The sequence below is a fragment of the Phoxinus phoxinus genome, assembly GCF_949152265.1.
Source record: "Phoxinus phoxinus genome assembly, chromosome: 17".
Classification (NCBI taxonomy): domain Eukaryota; kingdom Metazoa; phylum Chordata; class Actinopteri; order Cypriniformes; family Leuciscidae; genus Phoxinus; species Phoxinus phoxinus.
Genome location: NC_136892.1, coordinates 4,814,152 through 4,827,288, shown reverse-complemented (window position 1 = coordinate 4,827,288; position 13,137 = coordinate 4,814,152). Strand labels below are relative to the sequence as shown.

Here is a 13,137-nt window from a genome sequence, read left to right as displayed (position 1 = left end):
GTAAACACAAAACAATTACAACAGCACAAATAATCAAAACCGTAAAAGCTGCAAAAATCAATGGATTGGTCAGCAGAATTTGCAGTTAATTAATTAGGCTACAGTATGGTATAAAATGACAACATATGAACCATGTGACAACATGCCCCGACTTAACATACAAGAAAAACTATATCTAACTATATCACATTAATAAAATTGTATCTTAGTTTTTTTATATATATATTTCAAAATGTAATTGTACAAATATAATCGGGCTTTTGACTCAAACCTTATAACTAGTGAAATACAGCATGTGACAACTAGCCCCGGTTTCCCCTATGAACTTCGAATCGACGTCTAGCCGGTGTCTGTGATTGGTCAGCACCTGCTCACCTCCTTCATCCAAACTGACATGAGTTGAGGAAATATAGTCAGCATCCACACACCCCCGATCCTCACTTCGCGTCGGCTCTGCTCCTCCACCGCATGGGCTCGTTCTCCATGGTAATGCCACAGTGATCTGAAGATCTTCGCAGTTGTAGACAGCGTCCTCATCATCCTCACGAGACATGCGTGTGCCACTGACTATAGGAGTGTTTATATTGCTTTTGGCGGTGCGGCAAACACACACGACTGATTCCAGCAGTGCTCATGACACCTCACAAGAGAGATCAGTGAACATCCAGAAGAGAAGACTCTCTCTGCAGAACACAGGTAAGCGTTTGCGCAGTGCATGCACAGAAAATCAACGACAGCTCATGTATGCGTGTGGTTGTTTGAACTCTTGGTCTTAAAGCCCTATCAAACTTTTATGTTGTATCAAACAACTTATCTCCAGAGATTATGTCATACCAGTTAGCACAACTGGATTAAAAAAAAAATTCTAATACGTTTTTATCCTATATGTAGCCTTCTTAATATGACATATGACATTGTTTTTTTTTCTTCAGTGTAATAAATATGCAATTTCACACTGTTGCGGAAACGTTGTTGACGTTATTAACACGTCACCTCGAGTGGCGCCACTATATCTTTAGGAATATAGAACAAATATGACACTTTAGTGTCGTCGTTATTTCTGACTGGTTATAATGTCATCTGAATAACCGGCATACCATAGTTCTACTTCTGTTTTTTCTTATTATAATATACTTGACACAGGTTTTCCACTGATGTTGTCTACTAAAAAGTAGGATAAATAATATTCAAAATGTATAATGCGTCATGGTTGTATTTTCTGTTTCTGTAACGTTTCATTCAAGTGTGTACATATAATAAAACGACCCTGAAACGTTTGATCTGGCTTTTTTGTTGTGGTAGTAAAAACAGGTATGTATAGTAACTTTAAAATATATATATTTTGTGTAGGCTACATCATTATTATTTAATTCCAACTGTGGCATGGTTTCTAGAACATTTTTAAATGTTTTACTAAGTCACCTAACTGCAACTCTGTGAAATGTTTTCAATTGGTATAAAACATATTTGCTGCCATAAAGCTTCAATGACAATTTACACATGGTGAACATAAATTTAGAACACTGCATTTCGAACCTTACCAAAGTCCACACAGAGACAGTGCCACAAACACAGACATATGCAGCAAACATAACGGACATGGAACAGTATGATTATTTAATTTATTTTGAATGTTCTCAATCGCAATCTTTCAGAATATGTCCTCTTTTTTAATATATTTTTAAACAATAGCCTATATAAAAATGTAAACATCATTTACACATAAATTACAGAAAAATACTGTAAAAATTATACAGTAAAAACCTTATCATATAGGCTACAGTGAAAAAAACTAAATGGTTTTACATCACATTATTATATGCAATTTTACTGTTACATACTGTCAAATTATTCTTTTTTTATTTTTATTTTTTGCAAGTAAAAACTATGAATTACCTTATAATTTATGGTGAAAAAAAACATAAAAAGTCTCTCGGGTTGGGTCAGAGGTCACCGTTTCACTGGAACTCGATTATCTCATGAAAGATACGGCCATTGCCAGAAACCAGTGATTATAGTTTGTAAAGTCTTAAATAATTATATATTTTTAGACAAAAACCCATCGCTTTGCTTCAGAAGGCCTTTATTAACCCACTGGATTCGATGGATTAGTTTTATGATGGATGGACGCGCTTTTTGAAGCTTCAAAAACTATTCAATACCATTACAAAGCTGGGAAGACCCAGGATTTATTATAACTTAACTTCGATTGAGGGCGTCATATACACTTAGGACGGCTTGACGGCTTTAAATTATGGGATAATTAAAATTTTTGGGTGAACTATTCTTTTAAATCACCTTACTGTGCATGCATACAATTTTGGCTAATAAAAGCTCACTGAGATGATACTAATGCCTGGCTCACACTACAGAAGTTTTGAAATCCTAACCGATTTTTAAATCTGGTTGCAGCACACACTTTAGGAGAATCTTTGCAGATTTTCTTACCTCAAATCTTAAACATGCTCATACCATCACACACTACAAAATGTTACTAAGATTATCGTGCCAGAGGAAGCGCCTCACGTGATCTACGCAGCAGATCGGAAGTGCTCTATTTTGTTGTGCTCTTGTATGTTTACAGGAAACTTACCGGATAATGCCTTTTCAGTTTTTATGAGGATATTTTTTCTTACAGTGCAGGTCGCACTCAAACGCCATTTTTACATATGGTCTAAAACGTAATTGTCACAAAACCATACATTTTTTGTCATACCTGCAAGAATGTAATATAAAATAGCCTAACAGCTTTATCAACACTATTTAAGTGAATAGCAGGTACAACAACAACCATAGATATCTATAGGTACAATTATGCGTCATAGTTTCGAACATCTCTGCTTTCAAAGTATACACAACAACACAAAGTGTTATTAAATGTTATTAAAGGTAATATTTTAATATTTAAAGTTATTAAATCTAATTTCGTGAAGAGTACGCCCATCTAATCTTCAAATTAATACCAAGGTATAAAAATGAGCCTCTTACCACTTCCCGTTGTTAGTTCTTTCAGCATTTGGCACACCCAAACCCACATTATTACTGACTTCCAGGAAATCGCGATCCATACGGTTCGCCTCCAACCTGCCTCAGTTTCAGCCTTCAGCCGATGCCACCACTTCCTCGTTCGCCGCTCATTCCCGCTGGCAATATTTCCATGGCCACCCCGATAGTGACTCTCACCTTTCCCCCATCCACAAGTGAGACCGTTATTGCTTCCTCTGTACTCAATTCTAATATTTCTCTCCATCCTGCCTTGCAGTCTCAATCAAATCCATCCAGCTGTGAAATAAACCAAAACGTGTGGCTGCCTTTGCAAATGGGCAAGCGTACGGATTTGAGCGAGTTTGACAAGGGCCAAATTGTGATGGCTAGACGACTGAGTCAGAGCATCTTCAAAACTGCAGCTCTTGTGGGGTGCTCCCGCTCTGCAGAGGTCAGTTTTAAAAGTTGTCCAAGGAAGGAACAGTGGTGAACCGGCGACAGGGTCATGGCTCATTGATGCACATGGGGAGCGAAGGCCGGCCCGTGTGGTCCGATTGACTGTTGCTCAAATTGCTCAAGAAGTTAGTGCTGGTTCTAATAGAAAAGTGTCAGAATACATTGTGTATGGGGCTGCATAGCCGCAGACCAGTCAGGGTGCCCATGCTGAACCGTATCCACCGCCGGAAGTGCCAACTTCGCATGTGAGCATCAGAACTGGACCACGGAGCAATGGAAGAAGGTGGCCTGGTCTGATGAAGCACGTTTTCTTTTATATAACGTGAATGGTCGGGTGCGTGTGCATCCCTTACCTGGGGAACACATGGCACCAGGATGCACTATGGCAAGAAGGCAAGCCGGCAGAGGCATTGTGACGCTTTGGGCAATGTTCTGCTGGGAAACCCTGGGTCCTGCCATCCATGTCGGTGTTACTTTGACACGTACCAGCTACCTAAGTGTTGTTGCAGACCATGTACACCCTTTCATGGAAACGGTATTCCCTGGTGGCTGTAGCCTCTTTCAGCAGGATAATGCACCCTGCCACAAAGCAAAAATGCTTCAGGAATGGTTTGAGGAGCACAACAAGTTTGAGGTGTTTACTTGGCCTACAAATTCGCCAAATCTCAATCCAATCGAGCATCTGTGGGATGTGCTGAACAAACAAGTCCGATCCATGAAGGCCCCACCTCGTACTTGCAGGACTTAAAGGATCTGCTGCTAACATCTTGGTGCCAGATACCACAGCACACCTTCAGGGGTCCAATTGAGTCCATGCCTCGACAGGTCAGGTCAGGGCTGTTTTGGCAGCCAAAGGGGGACCAACACAATATTAGGAAGGTGGTCATAATGTTATACCTGATCGGTGTATACACTCTTAATCACATCTTCTCTTCCAGTTTCTTCTAATGCAATGGATCCACCACCCATCTCTACTCATCTACGCTCACAGATTCTAGCAGGTGCGGAAATAGATCTCTCTTTTCTCCTCCCCTCTGTTTCAATTAGTGAACCCCGTTATTTCAATTATCAACCCTAATTTTTTTATCTCAAATCCAATCGAATTCTCACTATGGCTGAATTTTGCATCGATTTTGAAGATACACAGAAATAATTTGTTCTGTCTTCACTTCAAGATGCAAAGAACTGAATGACTTTTTATCTATCATGGCTGAACTGTCTCACTCCTATGGCGGTTCTCATTTTTTCACCTATTACAAGCTATTTTCAGCCAAATGCATGGCCTGAGTCACCCAGTGGAATCAATGTCCTTTCTGGGGAGCTCTTGACCTGGACCTGGATCTTTACCATAAAGTTTTCCTGCGCTGCCGAAGTGTGTCTTGCGTTTTGTATAATTCCACCACACATGAGCCTTCCTCGTGCCCCTTTTTCAATCCCGCCCCTCCAAGCAATTCAGGCACTAATCCAGGCACTTCTCAATTCATCAGTTCTACATCATATGTACCACAGTCTAAAGGCGATTCCAAAAGCAGCAATTTCAGGTTCACTTCAGGCAGACAAGTGTGTAATAACTTCAATCAATTTGGCTGCACTAGACAATGCTGAAAATATCTACATGTATGTAATTTATGTGGTGGAGCTCATGTTTGCTCTGTGTGCCCTGTCTTATTGCTCTTTAGCAACTCAAATAAAAAATTTAGCAAGTATCTGTCTTCTCCTATCATTGTCTCCTGTTTAGCACACAAACTGCTGACACACTCATGTCTCGTTTTCTATCAAAAAAATCTGAGCATTAGCCCCGGAGGTGGACCCAGACCCAACCCCAGTACTTCCCTATTCAGACTTAATATTCCTATAACTCATCCACTCAAACACCTCCACACCTTATCTCTGGACTCAATATTCCACACCGTCTCACCTAGAACACTACAATCCAACTGGACAGCATGGGGAGCCTTTAAACAATTCCATCCCTCCTACAACCAGCCTTTTCCCAACCTTTCCCTCCTTTCAATTTCTTCATTTGTCACGTATCTCAACCAAGTTAAGTCCATCCAATCCAGTACCATCAAAGTCTATTTTAGCGGCATTCAATTTTTCTTTCAATTAATCTACGGCCATCCATGTCCCTCTATAACAAACCCCTAGATTACACTCCTAATCAAGGGAATCCCAAAAAAACAACTCTCCCTGATTCCTGATCTAAAATAACACTCTCCCTGATTCCAGGCAACATTTAACCATTGATCTCTGTGGTAAATGCCTGACTTTCCTCCATTTGCCCTCCGATACAGCAAGAACTCTGAATGCCATGTTAACCCTGGCTTTTTTCGGGTTACTCAGAGCTTCTGAAATCACGACCAGTTCCAAATTCAACCCACCCATCCACCGAACCGTCTCCGACCTCCAAGTACTGGATAATGACACCATCCGTTTTCTCATCAAACGTAGCTAAACTGATTAATTAATGTTCCCATCCATATTTTCAATCTACCGACCCCCATCCAGCCATATCAATCTCTTTCCTTCATTCATGCACACTGGAAGGTTCAGATTTCCTCCCTGCTCAACCCCCTTTTCATTGACGAAAACAATCTTTCAGTCACTAGGCACCAGTGGCGTAGCAAGCTTTTCAAAACTGTGGGGGATGGATGTGGTCAGGGATGTAAAAATATGTTGTGTGGACCTCTGTCCCTCTAGGGGGGTACTAAATAAAATTTTGTACATTTTAAGGTTAAATGCATCAATCTGGTGCACTTTGAGAGCTCAAAATTAAAAGCTTCAACCGGTTTCGACCCATGAACTGTGCACACTGAACAAAGAAAAAGCATTGACTTGTACCTAAAGAGGGCTCAAACATCTTTTTAGTTATGATATAGAGTCTCAATCTACATTAGCCTACATTATGACTGGTGTTTTAGAATGCCAAACATTTATTATAATAATATAATAATGATTTATATAATTATTCCTACGATGGAAAATCCATATAGCCTATAAATGTATGCTACTGTATAAATGAAAATTAATATTTCAAAAGTATAGAATAGGAAAATTACAATACTTTTGTCCTAATTTCTTCACTTGCAAGAAATAAACACTTGAGCTTTTATTTTGGAGAAAACACCAGATCACCATGCTGATCACGTGAGCAAAGTGCGCACTTTTCTTTAAATCACGCAGCAGCACAAACAGAATGCCTACTTAAAGTCTTGTGCTGTTTAGTCTAAAAATCGAAATATAATACCGAAAACACTCGACATGTCAACAAAACATAAACATAACATCTTCCCAAACCCATATCAAGCTTGTTTTAAACCTCGAAAGCATAAACACTCATTCAAAGTACCTTTAAAAGGGAGATGTAAATAACCATAACCATAAGTTCCCGCCTCCTCAGCACAAGCTGACCGATAAATCTAACACACCAAGAGAGGCGGGACTTAAGGCAGAACAGCCAATCATCAGCCAGTCACACTCAAAGCCGGTGTCGTGTTCGAGAGGGAGGGGGAGAGGAGGAGCCGCTGCGAGCGCACACACAGAGCGGCCAGAGAAACGGAGGAGCGACTGTAGTACGGCGTTTGTGCAAAACTGCGGAAAAACTGCAGAAAAAGTGCGGGTGTTAAACCCTCTCACCGGGAAAAGTGTGGGTGTTAAAACACCCACATCCCCCACGGGTGCGACACCCCTGCTAGGCACAAGAGCACTTACCACCGCAGCCCAAAAAGGTCTGCCTGATTGTCCAATTAAATTACTGGGTCGCTGGTCCTCAGATGCCTTTCATTCTTACATTCGTTCCAACCTCAGTCTCATCAAACAAAAGACCATCTAACTCTTGCTTCTTTTTAATCTGGTTACAATCTTCTCAAGATAGCTGCCCCACGAAACCCAATCCAACCAGTGCCCGCCCAACTTGATACTGCCACTGTAGTGCCCTGCTTAACTTGATAGAATGATCAAGTACATTTAATGCAAATAGTATGAGGACATTGAGAAAATTCCAGTGGACTACCATAAATTTGTATTTTTAAAATGCATAAGCATATGAGTATGGTTATAACAATAATTTAGGTAACAGGACAGAACGTTGAGATTGACCTTCCCAGACGTAGTTACAATATCATCAAATATACAGGTCTTCTGTACACTTTAGGTCTTCAAATGACCTTCGGAAAATCCAGATGATGCAATATCCTGTTAAAAATGGGGGGAATGTGTGGTAACAAGGATGAGTGAAAACCTGGAGACACAACTAAAATGTGTATTTTATTTTATTTTTAAAACGTGTTTAGAGCACAGATGGGATACACAACAATGCAAAAGGGAAAAAAATCTGAAAGATTATATTTCATGTTAAAATTTTGTGTTAGAGAGTGGGGACAGGTAACAAATGCTATTTTTCAGTGTTTTAGGTAGTTAAAATAATATATTTTACATTTGCAGTTAGATATTTGCAGTTAGATTAATGTGCAGAACACTTTGCCTAATAATAAAATGTATTTTAGAGTTAATTCTCATGCATATTTGTACATAGGGACAGAAATGGCACCCATTCAGTGAAATGGCCCACATACATCCCTTAAAACTGAAACATTGTCAGACTCAGGCCGTTTTTTATTTACTGTAAATAAAATGAGCTACTATGGCAGGAGTAATGTGTAACTACTCTAAAAACTGTAATGCATTAGATGCTTTGTTTCCAGTCAAGACTTCGAGAAACGTGTGCACGCTTTCATCACCAGCAGGGTGGATTATTGTATTGGACTCCTCACTGGCCTTCCCAAAAAGACACTTTGCAAGACACTTGCAGCTCGTACAGACGCTGAGCAGAACCAGAACATATGAACACATCACACCAGTCCTCAGGTCTTTACACTGGCTCCCAGTCACATTTAGGATTGATTTTAAAGTATTATTACTGGTATATAAATCATTCAATGGCCTAGGTCCTCAATACATTGCAGATATGCTCACTGAATATAAACCCAACAGATCACTCAGATCATTAGGATCACATCAGCTAGAAATACCAAGGGTTCACTCAAAGCAAGGAGAGTCCGCTTTTAGCTATTATGCCAGCCGCAGCTGGAACCAGCTTCCAGAAGAGATCAGGTGTGCTCCTACAGTAGCCACATTCAAATCCAGACTCAAAACACATCTGTTTAGCTGTGCATTTACTGAATGAGCACTGAGCCACTGTGCGTCCGACTGTTTGCACTGTATTTTACTTTATTTTTTATTCTAAACTGTTTTAATTATTCTTATTTCTTTTGATTATTTTAATTTCTTCTATGTAATGCACTTTGAATTTAGCCTGGTTCTACCAGACTCTCGTACATTTCATTTGTACAGAGAGTCTGTACCTCTCTCCATTGACAAGCATTAACTTCATTGTAGGCGGGTTACTCTGTTGAAGTTTAAAACTATTGGATCTGCCCAGAGACACTCTGGATCTGCCATAACCAATCGCTAACGTTTGTTCGTGACGTATGACGACTCAAACTAGCGCACAACCTCAACGTCATCGTTCTCAGACACTCCCTCTGTTCGCTGATTGGACCGGTAAAAAATTGACTGGAGAAAACCCAAGAATACACCGCAAACCCAGACGTAGTACTAAAGGAAAATGAAAATTGAGCGGAAGCACGTAGGAGGGCGGAGCCAGGCTACTTTGAATTACCATTGTGTATGAAATGTGCTATGTAAATAAACTTGCCTTGCTTTGCCTAATGTTCTCTGTCCCCCAAACGCTCTCCAGCGGAGATTCAGCAGTGTCTGGTGAACGCAGGTGATGTGGGCTGCGGGATGTTCGAGTGCTTTAACAACAACTCCTGCGAGATCCGCGGACTACATGACATCTGCATGACATTCCTCCACAACGCAGGCAAATTTGACTCCCAGGTATGATCCTGACTTACTCACTCAAATCCCAATATGCGGTATCCCGTTACTAAGAGCTAGCAGTTTGCTCACTACGTTCATATCATTAGACATACTTGAGCTGAAATCATCTTGGTCAGCATTTTGCCATTAACTGCACGTGCTAACGGCTCCGGGTTGATGAAGGACTTGTGCATCACCGCAGGGAAAATCGTTCATCAAAGACGCGCTGAAGTGTATGGCCCACGGACTGCGCCACAGGTTCAGCTGCGTCAGCCGCAAGTGTCTGGCCGTGAAAGAGATGGTCTTCCAGCTGCAGCGCGAGTGCTACGTCAAACACAACCTCTGCTCGGCCGTGTCGGAGAACGTCAACGTCATGGTGGAGATGATCCATTTCAAGGACCTGTTTCCTAAAGGGTGAGTTCTTCAATATAATTGCAAAGTTAGCCGCGTTTCCACCCAAATTACCCAGAACTATTTGTCCCAGGAACTTTTTTTTCCCCCAGACCTGTGGCTGTCTGCATTTCCACCACAGTCTAAAGTACCGTGACGATTAGGCAAATAGTCCTGTGACGTATAACTGCTCGCTACTTTTCAGTTCCTACTGGGTTTCATCCTCTGATGAGAAGGTTCAGGCTTTATTAGGCTTAAATTCAGTCTTATTTTTTAAACTCCGTTGTTGATTCGAATAGCAAACAACTCTTACTGCACGCACCGCAACAGATTAAAAAAATTGGTGGTTAAAAACAAATACTGCGTTAGAATCAACCTGTCAGCATGTTCAGCGCCCAAGTCCCACCCCTGGAAGTTCCTGAACGTTGAAAAAGTACTTCCTCGCTAGCAGGGACTTTCTGAGGGGGAAATATTTACCTGGAACTTCATTTAGACTCTAGTTCCTGCGGTGGAAAAATACCAAGTCCCACCCCAAAGTCCCCCTAGTTCCTGGGGAAAGTTCCTGCGGTGGAATCGCGGCTATTCATATAAAAATATACTATTTTCTGGTACTTTGTCGATAACAATAAATATTTAGCTGAGTATGTTTTTGTGCTGGTGTCTAAATACTGTTTTAGGTCTTTCATATTCTTCATGTTCTGTGTGGTGGTTAGTTCACAGCATATTTGGCACCTTAAATTGATTTCCAGGAGCATTTTTGCCTCCTAGGGTATTTATTGGCATCGATGGTTTCATGAATAATTTTTAGCACCCATGGAACTTTTCCATTCCACAAAGGGTTCTTTAAAGTTTTGAAATGTTCTTCACACTAAGAAAAATTAATTATCTCTGAAATGTTCTTTGGGGATATAAAAATGGTTCTTCTAATGCATCACTGCGAAAAACAAACAAACAAAAAAAACATTTTGGAACCTTTATTTTTAAGAGCATAAGGACATTTTTTTCTAACTTTATTAGAGGTATGCAGAATTTTTGTCAAATTCTTACATTCAATCAATACAATCAATTAGATTAATAAGACACTATTTCAAATGAAATCAGTAGCAAGTAAATCCATTTTGCAATGCAGAAGTGGAACAGAAGCTGCATTTACAGTAGCATTTAGATGTATTTACACTGAAATTACAATTTTATAAATGAGATTTATAATATAATATTATAATCATATTTTTAATATAAAAAAAATGAAATTATACTTTTAAGTCACCATTATATCACAATTCTTATTGCAGTTTACTATAAATTATTTATCAAAATATCTTCCCTTCCCTCTTGCAGCAACATCTCTTCTCTTTTCTGATGACGAGGGCGGGGCAACCTGTCACTCACATGTGATCAACCAATAGCAAACCACAGCCATCCCCTATTCCCTTTCCTACATTTCTTATTGTTCTAGTAGCCGTTTTACTCCGATGTCACAATAAGAAAAAATCACAACTTTCCGTTTCATGCCGACTTGACTCATTCATTTCATTTAACCGATTCATTCAAATGGCTGATTAATTCAGGAACGAACCAAGTGAACCATTTATTCGTTCAAAAACGCTGATTCATGGAAACAAAAACAAAAAAAACGCTGATTCATGGAAAAAAACAACAACAAAAAACGCTGATTCATGGAAATGAAAAAATAAAACGCTGATTCAGGAACGAAACTCGGCTATGAGTTGCTCAGAAGAGACACAATCGTTCTGCTGTGGCTTTGGTTGCAACTACTCTCGATGGCGATATAGAGCAAGAACAGATAATCTTGTTTAAAATGTAACTCACAATATTACCTTAAAAGTCTGTAATGTCACATTTACAATCGTGCGAAAAAATTTGAACAAAAAAACAGCACGCTTATACATTTTTGCAGACTGAGTGACATACTTTATAATGCCAGCTAATTGTTTAAAGTTCCCCTGCAGTCAATAAGTATCTCTTAAATCTCATCTTTGTTCACCAAAATGACATATTTAAATGTTTTTTTCCTTGAAAAAAAATTTTCATGCCTTAAAATAGCTTGAATGTAACTCTACACCCTTGCTTCATTTATACGCGGTTCTTTGAATATATGCAAATGAGCCCCGCCTCCACTCACTCACTCAGCTCAGAGATCCACTGGTTGACGATCACACGTTGATCTGATTGGTTACAAGGTAGTTTGTGGCGTCAGAAACACCAGCGATTTTGTCTTTGGTTCACTGCAGTTTTAAGCAGAAAATACTCAGCGATGCTGTCGACTTATGAATTTACACATGGTTTGTTTTAAAGCATATTAAAAACACCACATAGACATATTAACAACATTAAACACTTGATTTTCACCACATGGGGACTTTTTTACGACAATTCGAAAACATTATCACTACATTTCACACACCCTTACTTCAATATCAGACGTGTGGGTAACAGTGTTTTTTCTGTCCTCCACTGAAAGGCCCCACGTGGAGTTGGTGAACGTCCTGCTGGGATGCGGCGAGGAGGTGCGTGTCGCCATCGGCCGGCGAATACGAACTCAGTGCGAGCAGAACTGGGGAGCTCTGTGCGGGAGTCTGAGTCTCTGTGCCCTCGGGAAGGTGGAGAACCAGGCCAGTCCCACTCTCGCCCCGGTCCCAGACATCACCACCCCACCGGGACCCAACAGCAACTCCCTCCCTCCCGCCAGCCTGCACCTCCCCGAGCCTGATGGGGAACCGGCCTGGACGCTCACAGGAGGAGATGAAGATGAACGTCAGTCCTCAGGTCCTCAAGACAACGCCTCTGAGGTGGAAAAAGAGCTAAAGAGGGCTCTGAATGCCACCAAGAGGAGGTGAAGGGAAGACCTCGTGCCTTTAGCCCACACTACAGGTCAAACGTGTGGAATAATTACCTTTTTTTATGTTTTTGGTTTTGGAAAGAAGTCTCATATGCACACACAAATACAGTAAAAACAGCAATATTGTGAGAATTCATTACAATTTAAAAGGACTGTTTTCTATTTGAATGTATTTTAAAATATAACATTTTCAGCATCATTACTCCAGTCTTTAGTCACGTGATCCTTCAGAAATCATTCTGATATGCCGATTTGGTTTTGAAACTATACTACTTTTTTTTTTTCAGGATTCTTCAATGAATAGCAAGTTTAAAAGAGCATAATTTATTTCAAAATAGCAAAATTATAAAAAAAAATGATACATTTTTTGATCAAAATGTGCTTTTTCTGCGTCTTTTCTGAATTAAAGTGTTTATTTAAATAAAAAAATACTGCTTACAAATCTTTGATTGGTAGGCGTACCAGGGTTTCTTCAAAAAAATTAGGCAACAAAAACATTGATAATAATAATAAATGTTTCCTGAGCATCAAATCATCATATTAGAAAATGAAGAATCATGTGA

At 39.9% G+C, this 13,137-nt stretch overlaps 1 protein-coding gene across 1 annotated transcript; it reads left to right on the top strand.

Annotated features, from left to right (window-relative positions):
* The first annotated feature begins 401 nt into the window (after positions 1 to 401).
* On the top strand, positions 402 to 12,919 carry stc2b (stanniocalcin 2b). The gene is made up of 4 exons (XM_079587105.1): positions 402 to 696; positions 9,200 to 9,342; positions 9,527 to 9,738; positions 12,197 to 12,919. Exons 1-4 carry the CDS (start codon positions 552 to 554, stop codon positions 12,570 to 12,572), a joined length of 876 nt encoding a protein of 291 aa, XP_079443231.1. The 5' UTR covers positions 402 to 551; the 3' UTR covers positions 12,573 to 12,919.
* Positions 12,920 to 13,137: the final 218 nt, after the last annotated feature.